General features: G+C 36.9%; 1 protein-coding gene across 1 annotated transcript in view; it reads right to left on the minus strand.

The window, feature by feature from the left end:
- Nucleotides 1-1,291: 1,291 nt before the first annotated feature.
- The window catches only part of Ptchd1 (patched domain containing 1), a 49,321-nt gene continuing 36,976 nt past the window's right edge, over nt 1,292-13,636 (minus strand). The window contains exon 3 of the mRNA XM_035449750.1: nt 1,292-3,209. Coding sequence (XP_035305641.1) covers nt 1,555-3,209 — 1,655 coding nt within the window. The 3' untranslated portion in view covers nt 1,292-1,554. The remainder of the gene's footprint in view (nt 3,210-13,636) is intronic.

Consider the following 13,636-nt stretch of genomic DNA (forward strand, 5'->3'; position numbering starts at 1 on the left):
CTTACCATTATAGATGGCAAGGACGCTACATCTCTAAAAAGGAAAGGCATTATAGCTGTTTGCTTCAAATGTAACCCAGGGTTTGCCTTTATTTTATGGATTTAAAGAAATACAGGGTTCTGAGGGCAGCATACATATCCCCTTCAGATGAAACTGTCTTTGTTTGGATCTATGAATCATTGCCCTTGTAGATACAACTGTTGGACTGTATAAATATCTTGGCATGTTAGTGTATAGAGGGTCATATGATGAAGTAGAGAGATAGCAAAAGGGCATTTTAGGAAGGTGAGGTACAGCCAGTTTAGCAGGGAAGTTTGGCTGCTGTTGTGGATAGGTTTGTACTGGTGATTACTGTTATCCAGAAATTTCCAGCTACTTGCCTTTGAGCCCTTTATCTCCCAGAACTTTTATAAAGTGGCTCATTGCCAGGACTTAGACTTACCAAAGATATTCCTCTTCTCTACTAAATTAAGTAGAAGTCATCATTCTGGCACTTTTTGACCAATAATGATTTTAGTGTTTATTTTCTTTTCCTCAGATACATGGGCAGATGTTGTTTCTGGGCATGCATGCAAAAATGCGCATAGGGCCAAACCACCAACATCTGTACCAGACAGCTCTTTCTTTTTTTAATATTGAGTTACTCTGTAGTTTCATATAGATGACTGCTTTTCCTCCAACATGCCAGCCATTTGGACTTGACTCTGTGGCTTTGCACCCTTGGAAGTTCCTGACAAGAGCTGTAACTTATGAAGTAGACCCATCTGATGACAAGTAACAAGATATTCTAAAATAGAATTGCCCTAATTCTGTAGTGCTAGAGCTGTCAATGATTCCTGGGTGCATTAACTAAACCATACAGGTGTTAAAAGTGTATCAGCGGAGGAATATGACAAGTTCATTCACGGAAAAAAAAAAACTGGCTCACTTAAGTGAATTTGGGGTGACTCAATTTTAATTTGTGTATGATGTTCAGTCTACCACATCTGCTTCAGAGGTTCTGGCTTCCTTTTGCTGATGAGAACTTTTACAGAATCTCCTTGAGTGTTGAGGTGCTAAATCAGACAATGAAGATCTTAAACCACAGAACCTAAGTAGAGTTACAGCTCTGCAGAAGTGTAGGTAGCCTTGTTCTTTTGAACAATGCCTAAAGATATTTTTGTCATGGCCACTGACCTTGAAATCAGTTGCATTTTATTATAATACCAGTAACTAGTACAGTGTTGGTAAAATGGGATCCTTCTTATTAATCAACTTTCCTCTGTTTGATCTTATTTAAAACACTGAGTCCAGTGTGTGTGTGTGTGACTGTGTGTGTGTGTGTGTGTGTGTGTGTGACTGTGTGTGTGTGTAAGTAAATTCCTTTTCATAAGAACCCTTTGCTTTAATGATTTTAAAGATGCCATTCCTGTTATACTCATCTTTTACTTTTATATTTTTCAGTGTCTGTTTTTTTTTGTCTTTTTGAAAACAGAGCAACTTTGACTATGCTTCACCAACATAAGCCTTTGTTCTTAGTAAGACCTAGGGTGAAAATATATGAAGCAGATACTATCACACTGTGGTAATCTGGTCAACAACTCGGGTACTATCAATATCCACCATTTCCACACACTCAATTTCCTCCCGGTTTTCAGGATTTTTCTTCTCTTTCCTTTTTTTCTTAGAGGGTGGCAGGAAAGTCAGTATCACAGGTAAAATGGCAAAGCAGTGAAAGAAGGTGACAAATGCTATTAAAAACAAGCACCTGAACAGTGTACAGGTCAGATTTGAAGGCACAGCTGCAAGAGGAAATAGACCAACAATATAACAGAGGTAACTCTGTAAAATAGCTACCCCATGCACTTCCAGGGCATTTTTTACCCATTTAGTTCTTGTAAAATCCTTGCCCAGGACAAATGTGGATAACAGTGGAGCACAATTGTCAATTGTGTAGTTAATACCATAGATTAAGCATAGCACAGAGATGCAGTCCAGTTCTACTTTCCATAATGTCATGAAGCCTATCACTCCAAACTCCACAGACACAACTGTTAGAGTGATCCAGACATTAATCATTGAATCTGCCACCAGGAATGCCGAGAAGAAGAGCAGGAACAAAGCACTGATGCAGGAGTTGTGCAGGGGGGCTCCCAGAGAGGAGGCATATCGATCCATAAACACAAAAGACGGATTAAAGACAATGAACTTCACCTTGGAGGTGACTGAAAGCCTCCTCAGGGTCTCCAAGAGATCATAGAGTTCTTCTCTGTTTGTGTCCATGGTCTTGGCCACCAAAAACATTCTAGAGGCCACTACATCAAACTCATCATTGTACTTTTTAGAGAAGATTATGTCCTCTTGAAAATGTGAAAACTGAGGAGCTTTTAGGAAAGAATTCCTCAACATGTCTGTGAAATTTTTCTTAGGCAAGTCAGTGGATATATTGAGTTTCCGAAGATAATTTAAGTAGCTTTCGAACCAGGATATCCGCACAAACCCCTTAGTGTACTCTAGAACATCTTCTTGGACGCTAGAGTTCCAATATTCTATGGACTCATATATGTAAAACCCAATAACAGGACTGTAGTTGCTAAAGTACTTTTGCTGGGCAGTAGTGTACTCAATGGTTTGTGTTGCAGTTGCTACGATGTTACTAAGGTCTGACCCTTCACTGACCTGCAGATAGCCCATTAAGGCAAAGGAAATATAAATAAGGTAAAAGAGGACTACAAAAGGCTTGACATAGGTGTTGGTTATCCAGTCACAGTAATACCGCTTGAGGAAACATACCAATAGGTGACTCTCATAAGTGTTTGCTTCCTCGCCTTCAGCTGTATCCTCACTGAATCTAGCTGTCAGAAGAAACCTATACCATGCTGGCTTCTCCTGCAATACCTCAGGCTTTGGAACTTTTCTACAGAATATACTATGCTGGTAATTGTTTTCTATGTAGCCAGTGAACACAAGGCTGGAACCATAAAATGAGAGTACATAGAGGTAGTTGAAGAGGATTGCAATACAGGAATTGCAGCAGAAAATCCTGGCTGCCTCGATGTTCGTGAAAGGGCTGGCCCCTATACCAAAGGTGACCAAGTACATGGCAGTGGTGAGAGAGAAGGAGAGCATGGAGTCTGCATAGACTTCTGCAGTTCGCTCTTTAACATGTTGGTCCTCTCTAGTTTTCCTCCACGAGGATAACATTTCAAAAGTCCCGTATAATCCATGACCTGAAGAGGCAGAAAAAGATGAGAGCAAAAGTTTTAAGGAACAAATCTTAGTAAACAAGGGTATAAATTTGATCACAAAAGCTTAATGGATCATAGTAAATATAACCAGCTTTAGTGGTAATAGGTTTGGAAAAGTCAGGGACTTTTCCTGTGGGAAGGAGACCTGTATTTTAAAGAATCCTAAGTGTTCACTGATAGTATCTTCTAGAATAGCTAGAAGAACAGAGGTCTTCATGGTTTCTACTAGTCTAAGAAAGCTGGAAAACTTTTTGCTAGCAAAAATCTGAGTAGACTTGGGCCTATACCTTTTAAAAGTTATATACATCAATAACTTATGGTTGTTGGTACAATTTGGCTGGTGGAACACTCCAGAGAATATTGCAGATACTGATCATTTTGCTTTATATTCCCATAGGCTCAAGAGGAAAGCAATGGGTAGAGTATTCCCAATCAGTGTCCAATACATTGTTTTAAAATTGGTCAAGCAGAGGGCTTTAGTGATAAAGAGACACTGTAATTAGTTTGAGTACTGACAGAAAACTAATTCACAGCCTCTTTTGTCTTTACTAAATATCACAACAGAAATTAATACATCTGAGAAACAGAGGAAAGCAAAATAAGTAGGAACAAGTTTGAGTGGAGAATAAAGAAAGAAGAAAAATAAAGACAAAGCAAAACAAGATTCATGTGAACCCTCACTGTTATTGCTAAAAGTGAAATTGGATTCAAGATTTATGACCTGAATTTGTCTTTAGGATTTTTTTTCACCAACTCTAGTTGTTCACAGATCACATATCAAGTATACAGTGACTCTGCTATCTTCATGATACTAGTTGGCAGTGGCACTTTGATAACAACTTCCCTTAACTGATTAAGAATCTCAGCTCCCTATTTAGGATTCCAGCAACATTGGGGTGGCATAGGTACAGTGACTGCCCATGTTGTGATTGCATGCTGCTTCTCAGAAGTTTGAGCATGCCTTCTTCACCTCTTGTGGTTGGAACTAAACACTTCCTTGCTGTACTTCCCTGAACATCGAAGGCACATTAAAAAAAAAAAAACTTGCCAAAATGACACATGGTGGCTTCTGATAAACCCTGTCTTGGCACTGGGATAGAAGATCTAATTGTCTTTGTCTATACCTTGGCAAATTCAGTTCCATTACCGAGGATAATACCTTATTCTGATGTGATATACTTGTTTTGTAAAGAAGGAATTTAAAATAGGCAGCCGTGTATAATGTGAACGAAGTGAGTCACCATTATCTTGTATGCAAAATAACTGAGCATATGTCTCACCTTGCACCCAGCCTGGTATTTATATCCTTATTGTAAAGCCCTGACCTCAAACCTGAGTACAGATTATATGGTAATGATACAGGCAGGCCTGTTTCCTCCGAAGGGTTTGGCATTCATCTTAATTTATTAGACATCATTTTACAGCTGCTTTTAGAGGTCAAACCAAGACTTTTGATTTGATTACTAGTACCATGGCCCCTATTAAATTGGAGCACCTAAATTCCCCAGATATGAAGTGAAAGTGTATTGTTGACTGGCATTCTGCTGTTAATTATGTTTTAGGCAGTTAACAATGTCTAGTCTCAAAAGGGAAATCTAGTTATTAAAACTGTTTTCAGTTTTCTCTGGATGGACTGACCAACCTTTGATTAAAAGCAAACTAATCCTTGTCAGTAGGTAATAAGAAGACTAATGCCTAGGAGACATCGGTGCCCTGGGGAAATAATACTGACCAATTTATCTGGGACCAAGAAGAACAAGTAAGCTTTGGAAGGTAAGCACATCTCGAGAATTGCTGGAAAGTACAAATAGTATTTAGATTATTTACTTCCTGCAAGCAAAACTACTTCAAAATAAGACTTTAGTATGGAGTATTTAAATATGTCAGGAAATAAAAAAACATGTAGCAGAATCAGAGCTACTCCTATAGTAGAATTTTAGTGAAAATTAAATATGAAACTGAATATGAAATTAAATTCAAATTTAAACATAAAATTAGTGTGATATTTTATAACGGTATTATCTGGCCCTGATACTTGTTGGACAATACAATAGGAATCCATTTCTTAGTGTACTGTTGAATAATCATAGGAGGTGAATGAGAAAAGCAATTTGAATTAACAGAACAAAAAGGTGATAAGTAAGGTTCCAAGATGAAAATAATCACACTCAAGAGAAGATGAAAATACATGAGTTCCTTTGCTGTCTTTTAAATATCCCTTGTATATAGTTGGATCCTTTGCATTGAGTTCTGAGTCTTTTTGCATATGGTATTGCCTCAAGGGGCGCTTCTGAAGAGAATTTTAATTTTATTCTCAAGAGCTCTTGGAAACCCTCCCCTCTTTTTCCCTTCCTCCTCCCCACTCCTCCTTTCTCTGTGTATGAAGGTCCTCACAGATGTTAGAAGATGCAATGAGAAACAATCTATTCTATCTGATCACTCATTTGTTGCTAGTAATCAATGGCCTTTTCTGTCACTACTCCTGGTATGCTAGAACCTTGTTTCTCCACCCACACCTGTCAATCAGATTCCTGGACTCTTAACTCCAAATTTTAATTGTATAATATCTTAAAAGGGTCCTTGAATTTCTGTGATAATTGCTGATGCCATAACTCTTTTCTACACTTCAGTCAGTCAAGGGATAGATGAGTGCCAAGAAAGTTACAGGCAACTCTTAGGGATTTGTTAGCAGCCTAGAGTGCCTGGCTGGCACTAGACTCAGGTTACAGCTTCATGTTTATGCTTAAGAGGTTGGCTTATTATCTTAAAGGGAAGATAAATTGTGGGAACCCTGTTTCCTGGCTTGTGCTCAAGGAGAAACACACTCTAAGAGCCCATAAAACACCCCCCTCCTACAAATTCCTTCTATGTCTGGAATTTACAGTTGTATTTCCTTTAGTTTTGACATTTAAAGGTATAGTCTTAATTACAAACTGCTTTGGGACAATGGTCTATGAAAACAGCTTCCCTTAGATTGGGGAAACTAGGACAGAAATTGGGGCTGTCTGAAGAGTAATTAGGAGCATTTCACCACACAGTGGCATCCTTTCCTTCTGCTGCTAGCCAGCTCTGGCTTTATTTTGTACTGCTACTCTAGCAGTAAATTGGGCAAGTTAGAGTTAGGGCAATGTGGAGGTGTGAGGGGTAGTTTTTTCATAAGATCCCTTCCATTCCACTTTCCGCAAACATAGGGTGAGTCCATTCTTTAGTTCTCTTAGGAACCTTGGAGGCCAAATCTTACAGGGTGCAGTCTAATGTACTGCCTGTGGGCTGAAGCCAATTTTCTGAGATTTGAGTATTATTTTCTTCTTTTTAGAAAAGATGTTTTAAGAGTAAATGGTACTGTTGTTTGCTTTGTGTCTAATTTAAAGCTGTGTCTGGGGCTGGCAAGGTCTCTAGTTAATAACAGTGTCCACCATCGAGCCTGATGACCAAGTTCAAACTCCAGAACTCATGTGGTAGAAAAAGAGAACTGAGTGACACAAGTAGTCTTCAGACTTGCACATGCTTGCTATAGCTGCCTTAGAGATTACAAACAACCCGGAAGGCTTTGGAGAGAGCCCAGACAGGTGGAATTTAATTTGTAAGTATGCCTGAAAGTCACCTTAAATGACTGGAAGATGTGTGTGTGTGTGTGTGTGTGTGTGTGTGTGTGTGTGAGAGAGAGAGAGAGAGAGAGAGAGAGAGAGAGAGAGAGAGAGAGAGAGAGAGAGAGAGAGAGAACTTCCAGGGGTTTGGAACTAATGAAGAGAAACAGCAGCACAGATGATAAATAACACTAATGGTAGAAGAAACTCAGCTAGCTAATCCTCCAGTCACTTAGGATGACTTTCAGGCATACTCACAGATTAAATCACACTTTCACCCAAGCTCTTTTCTGGGGTACAGCCAAAGCCTTCAGGGTTGTTTATAATTTACCAAGGAAGGAATTCACTAGCAAATAGTGGAGAGTTAACTCTACCCAATAGATATACTTCTAGAAACTTGTTCATAAAGTGAATCATGTTTTGAATTTATTTAATGGTTTTCTATGAGAGACCTTCTAGGAGATTTGGTTTTGCCTACATGATTTGTCAAAGACTAACCATGAGGACTGATTCCTTTACATTGCTGGATTCAGTAAGTTTTGTTTTTTCCCAGTTACATATTTCCCTACTTTCCCCAGTTCTCACAGGCACATGAGAGGCATGGACTGATGCCTTTGGATGTTACTCGTGTTTTAATTCTTTCCCTATTAGTAGCATTTCCTCAGCTTGGGATTCTTGGGGAATTACTAAGAAGATAAGTTACTTGGGTGGCTTACTGGTAGATCATCTTTATGTTCTAATATGAAAACATTAACATCAGGAGCAAATGAAGTCACTTATAATGCACATGTGTAATGCCAGCTTTCGTATATGGAAACAGAACAAGTACATTAACGTAAAAACATTTCCATAGATTACAATGGATGAAGAAATTCTATGTAAACATATTTTACTCTTAGATGAATTTCATGAAGTAGTTCGTGTTTACAAAATGCTTTTCTTCAAGGTATCTGCATAAATTCATTATTTTTGTTGTATCAAAAAGAAATTTCAAGCATATATATTTCTGGATTGACTAACACCTATTCTCAGGGAGCAGTTCACTAATGGGGTTACATTTAAACTTTGTCAGTTATAAACATTTACTTTACAGTATGAATTGTTAGGCTTTTTTCAGCCTGTTTTGTCTCACAGTTAAGAGTAAGAGTAAAAGTGTACTCTACTTAAGTAAAGACAGATGCTTATGTCAGGGAGGGATATATACATCTTAGTCTTTCTACTATAGAATTGACACATATTGGTTGTTCTAATCTCAACATAGGGTTTGAATCTGAAAAATGCTATTCCTTTGCTAGATACTGCATACAAATGTCCAATAAATTTTTTGCTAATAGATTTTATTAAAGATAGAGTATTTAGATAATATATGTAAATATATTACATGAAACCAGAATATATAAATAAGGTCAATAATATATACTATGGCCATTATGTAATAACTATTCACATGAAGACATATGTAATATATAAACACAAGTATTTATGGTATATCCTGTTCAAGCATATTTTATATATTTACATATAAAATATTTGAATATATGCAAAGCAATATACATGTGCTTAAATATTCAAAAATAAGCACTGTTAAATAATATTAATGTTAATTAATTCTAATATATATAACATAAAGTAATTCTATACTACAATCATACCTTCTATAGCTAATGCTATTTATATTATGCACACAAATTACACCTTCATACTCATATAAAGTAAACAGTTGGATGATGAGGAATTTATTTACCAATGAGGCAGAGAAATGTTAGTGCTGGTATACTGATCAATGAAGAGAACATGCTAGAAAGCTAGCTACATTTTGTTGTTAGCTAATAATGTAGTAAAGTTTAAGTGAACAGCAAGTGTTCTTTTACAATGACTGTGACTCAACTTGCATAGTGAGCTCCTTTAGACCTATTTGGGTCATTTTGCAATTTTCTGATACTCTAGTCCAAACAGATACTAGGTGTTTTTCCTTATGTTGGCTGTTCTCCCATTCCTGGGAAGAGACTAAGTCAGCAGACTATGTAGAGATTACCTAGGAGACCTTTATCAAAGACATAGCTCCCTTAGTCAAGTGAGTTCATCCTTCTCCAATCTGTGTGCCCCTAGTTGTAGGGGAAGCTGTTGCCACGCCTACTTAGGGAGTACATCGATAAATTTGTTCTACTTCCACTTTAAGCTATTTTCTACCTTCCCTTTACAATGATATGACTCCTAAGAACTAATGACAAAATTAGATTTCATGTCTCTTTATAAATTATACAACTATAGAACATTATTTAAAAGGTAAAAATGAACCTGGAAAATATTATATGGAATTACTCTTGTTTTTTAAAAAAAGTTTCATTATTATCAGTGTGTGTGTGTGTGTGTGTGTGTGTGTGTGTAAAATTCAGAAGAAAGCATCATTGGTTGTAGCTATCCAATTTGTGTGCTGAGAGCTGAATTTCTGTCCTCTGCAAGAACATCAAGAGCTCTTAACTATTTCATTTCTTCAGGCCTAGAATTTAAAATCATACAGACTAAAGAAATATGAGAAACAAAATCTTGATAAGCAGTTTGTTTTAGGAACTATTAAAACTATTAACTGTTTTATGTCTAAATTAAGTATTTCCATCTTGCTCTATATTTCTAGTCTATCATGTAGATTGCCATATTGCTGCAAATGGCATATTTCTACTATAATGTATTAAGTTGAGCAATATGAAATTACCATTTTTATCATTCAGATATTATTTTGGTATTAGTATCAATTTTCTAGGTAAAAGATGGGTGAATATTGATAATTTCAGCTAAACCTTTCTTACTGACTGGATGATTTTTAACATCATGTTACTAATGACTTAGGAATATAAAACCATTTCAAGTTTGTTTAAACTGAGAGTGAGAATAATTAAGGAATACATTTTTCAGTTGTTACTATCCTTCTTAATGTAACCCTTTTGATGAGCCACATACATTGTTATCACACTTCAAGTGGTATCAGTGAGAACAAACCCTTAAAGAACAGAAGTTAATTTTTGGTTCCTGCTAAAAATTCAGATGATCCTAGAATATACCACGGTAAGAAGACAGATTTTCTGATATTATCCATTTCCTAGCACCTAATATACATTCTGTTTCCCGTTCACGTCTCCTAAACTGTGAAGTCTGGTTAGGTAAGTTATATAAGTGCTGTGTGTTCCACTGGTTAGATAATTCATAAGTAAGCAGCCTGGACTTGACATCTGACCTCTTCAAAACTGAAGAGTGTTTTTCATCTCATCTAATCTCCAGGTCTCTTGAATATCAACAAAGGCAAAGTGACCCTTGCAAGTTAAAATGCTACACAGAAACTGACATCCAAACTATCTCCCACAATGACTTCAATTCTCTCTTTTATGTGCATGGAATGTATATGAGAAACAAACTTCTCATTTGGATAAGGAGTAAAATCTTCCTCTGCTCCTTCCATATTCTCCAACATCCTACTCCATTCCTCACTTGGGTATGATAAGAGAAGCTGCATAAATAAATACCACATCTGTAAGGAGAATTTGCACATGCAAAACTGATGCCAATTTCCAAAATCATACTCATCTGCACATCCATGTTGTAAATCTTCATTCCTTAGAGGACATCTTCTAATAGATTAAAATAATGCTTACATATATTAATACCTCACTCCATGACATTAATATAACCATCTAAGTTCTCTAAATTCTAGCAACTAAAAAATGAATATAAACATTTATGATACTGTGGACCTTTAAGGATTTCAGCTCTACAAACCACCCTGACTAATCTGGATAGAGGTTATGGCAGAATTGGAAGTGTCTAATATGCAGACACTGATGAAAAACATTCTAAATCATGTGGTATTTATGTTTACATCATTGCCAAGCTGATTCATCTGTGTAGGATATATTCTTTTTGCCAGCGATATCATGTATCAGCTTAGCTAGAAACACACAATCATATCCCATTATGACAAACTCTCAGGGCTTATTCAAATTCCTTCCTCTTGTGGAATCTTGTCAAGATATTACTGCTTAACACATGTGGTCTTGAAATTTTCCATTGTAAATCAACTGCCATCTTGGCATTTGGTTGGATCTAGCCTTACATGACTGCAATCACACTAAGAATGTTGAGATAGTTGAATTTGAAATGTACAGTACTTGGCACATTAGAGATTTTATGAACACATGTGTAGTGATTTGATACAGTTTTACATGCCAAACTAAATCAAGAAGATTTTTAATAACCTGTTTTGGTTAAGTATAAATATGTATTTTATTATACAACAAATTTCTAGACAGCTAATTTATGTGTCGTACAAAGCTCTTAGCACTGTATTTCTTTTTGGTCTTCTGAAATGTTTACTCTTAATTTAGGACTAGTCGTCAATAAACAGAACTAAACATTGGTCTTGAATAAATTCATGAATCTGCTCTTGCTTATATTTCATTTTACAATCATACTCTAAGGATGAAGAGTTTATCTAAGAAATCCAGAAGGGCAAGCATCCTAAATCCAGGCATTGTTAGCTTTATGGGCATATTAAACACCCATTACATTGTGCAATGCCTTTATTTCAAATCGGCCTTAGCCACTAAAATGTCTAGTTTCCTTTCATGTCATGAATAAGTAATTTGAAAACCATACAGGCTGAAAATGTACAGAAAGGTTGCATGCTGATTGTTAGCAGGAAAAGCCACAATCAAATCAATGCAGGGACCATTCCTCACAATTCCCAAACAAGGAAGGGAGAAATGGGCACCTGTCTTGCTTGTTCTCTTTTACTGCAAATACTTGTTTGTTTACCTTTGTGGTGCTTGTTTTGTTTTCTGAATTGAATTCTGAGGTAAAGTTCACTGATACTTAATCAGTGGAACTTAGTTAAGGAGCTGTGGAACTACTTAACCATTTCTGGAATCACTTTTTAAAGACAATCCTCTGTAAGGGCATCATTCTGTCTTAACATCGCTCACATCCCCCACTGACCAATATTGTCTGATATATTACTTTCTGGTGTTTATACATATACATATACATATACATATATATGTATATATATATATGTGTGTGTGTGTGCGTATATAATATATATTATATTTACTTAGAATAAATACCTAAACTATCTTTAAAAATAAAGGATAAATTTGAGGAAAATTTAAAGATTCTAATTAATTTTATTTTGCACAGTTTTAAGAAAATCAGTTTTGGATTTGTTACTTTAAGTTTAATTTTAAGAAGTTTTAAACATTGTAATGTTCTTTGTGACCACTGGTAATAGGTTGGAGTGTCATAAAACCAAACTGTCAGTCCTTTCCCAGGCTTTCACATCCCTTTTTTGTCATCTTAAGAACCTTTGTATCTCCCTTCAGTTCCCAACCAATTTCTTATCCTTGTTTATCTTCGTCTTGCAAAAGCAACAACAGAAGCACTATTTTGAAAATGAAAAGTTAAAAAAGAATCCAAGTGCTCGAGCATGTGACTAATCATGAGCAACACATCTTAATTTAAACCTTGACTCAACTCTCTGAGGAAGTTACTAATACTCAGTCCTCCCCACTCTTTCAGGATTCTTGGAGTCAGTTTAAAGGGGGAGGTTGCGCTGGCTGCCTTCTTATCAGACTGGATGCAGACTGTCCTAAGTTGTTTTCAAGAGTGACAACTAAATTGATCTAGCAGATTCTCTGACTGCCTGGTCTCTCCACTGTGCCTTGATTTCCACAGAAGCATACATTTATTGACTAGGTCTCAATTCGCATAGGTCACAAAGCATCGAGGGCACAGTGTAGCTTCATCAACCCTGCTTATTATTTAACTGTAATTCAGCAGCGATTGCTTAAGAAAATTCCATTATTCCTGCTACTCTAAAACATGGCATAAGGCCTACCAGTGAAATAAATTGTGGTGACTTCCCAGTCAAGAACAACAGAAAACCACAACTGTCTTGTATCTTCGGTATCTGATCCCAGGTGACATTTTAATTTTGCTAGAGGAATTGATGAGCAGTTGCCACAGAAAAGGGAGGCAGGGAAGCTAACCTAACCTCATTGAATCTTTGGCTCACAGGAACGTTACCTCTGAATGTACTAGACATATTATCTTAAATAGTAGGAAGGCAGAAGAGCTAATGATATAACACCGTGACTTTGTTTCGAGCATTAATTCTGTTTCCAGCAGGAATTCCTGATGATTTCCCCAGTTAAAAACTCCAGAAGAACCCCACGACCACCGCTCTAAGGTGTTCATATCAAGATTAATGAAAAAGATACTGTGCTACTGATATTTCACAGGATGCTTTCCAAGTTCTTGTTTACTTATCACATCCTTTTGTGTGATGCTCACATCTACTCAATTCATTAATAGATGGAGAAAGGAAGCAGGGTAGCAGAACTGGTTTGCCCTTCCATTTGAAATTCTAAAACTCCCTGAAAGCTTCTCACCAAAGTCACCTTGGGAGTTTCCACAGCTGCAGGGGGAAAGTGCAGAGGGGTTAACTAGGCAGGGGAGCAGCCCTCAGTGAATCTCACACAGGGCTTCTGTGTTAATAGCTCAGCTTCTTCATCCTTCAGGGAGAACTTTTCTGAGGAGTGGTCTACCTAATCTTTTAAAAGTCTCCAGGGGAACTGACCAGTACTGACAGCAGTACCCTAAAATACTCAGGGCTGTCTGCCTTCCTGACTCACCTCTTTCATTCCCATACTGGTGCTCCTAGAGTTTTCTCCTAAATAAACTACTTGCATCTGTGTCCACTACTCAGGTCTGATTTGAAGAAACACATCCCAACACACTAGAGCGCAGATAACGTTGCTATTTTCCAAATACTAC

The sequence above is a fragment of the Cricetulus griseus genome, chromosome X (assembly GCF_003668045.3).
Source record: "Cricetulus griseus strain 17A/GY chromosome X, alternate assembly CriGri-PICRH-1.0, whole genome shotgun sequence".
NCBI lineage: Eukaryota > Metazoa > Chordata > Mammalia > Rodentia > Cricetidae > Cricetulus > Cricetulus griseus.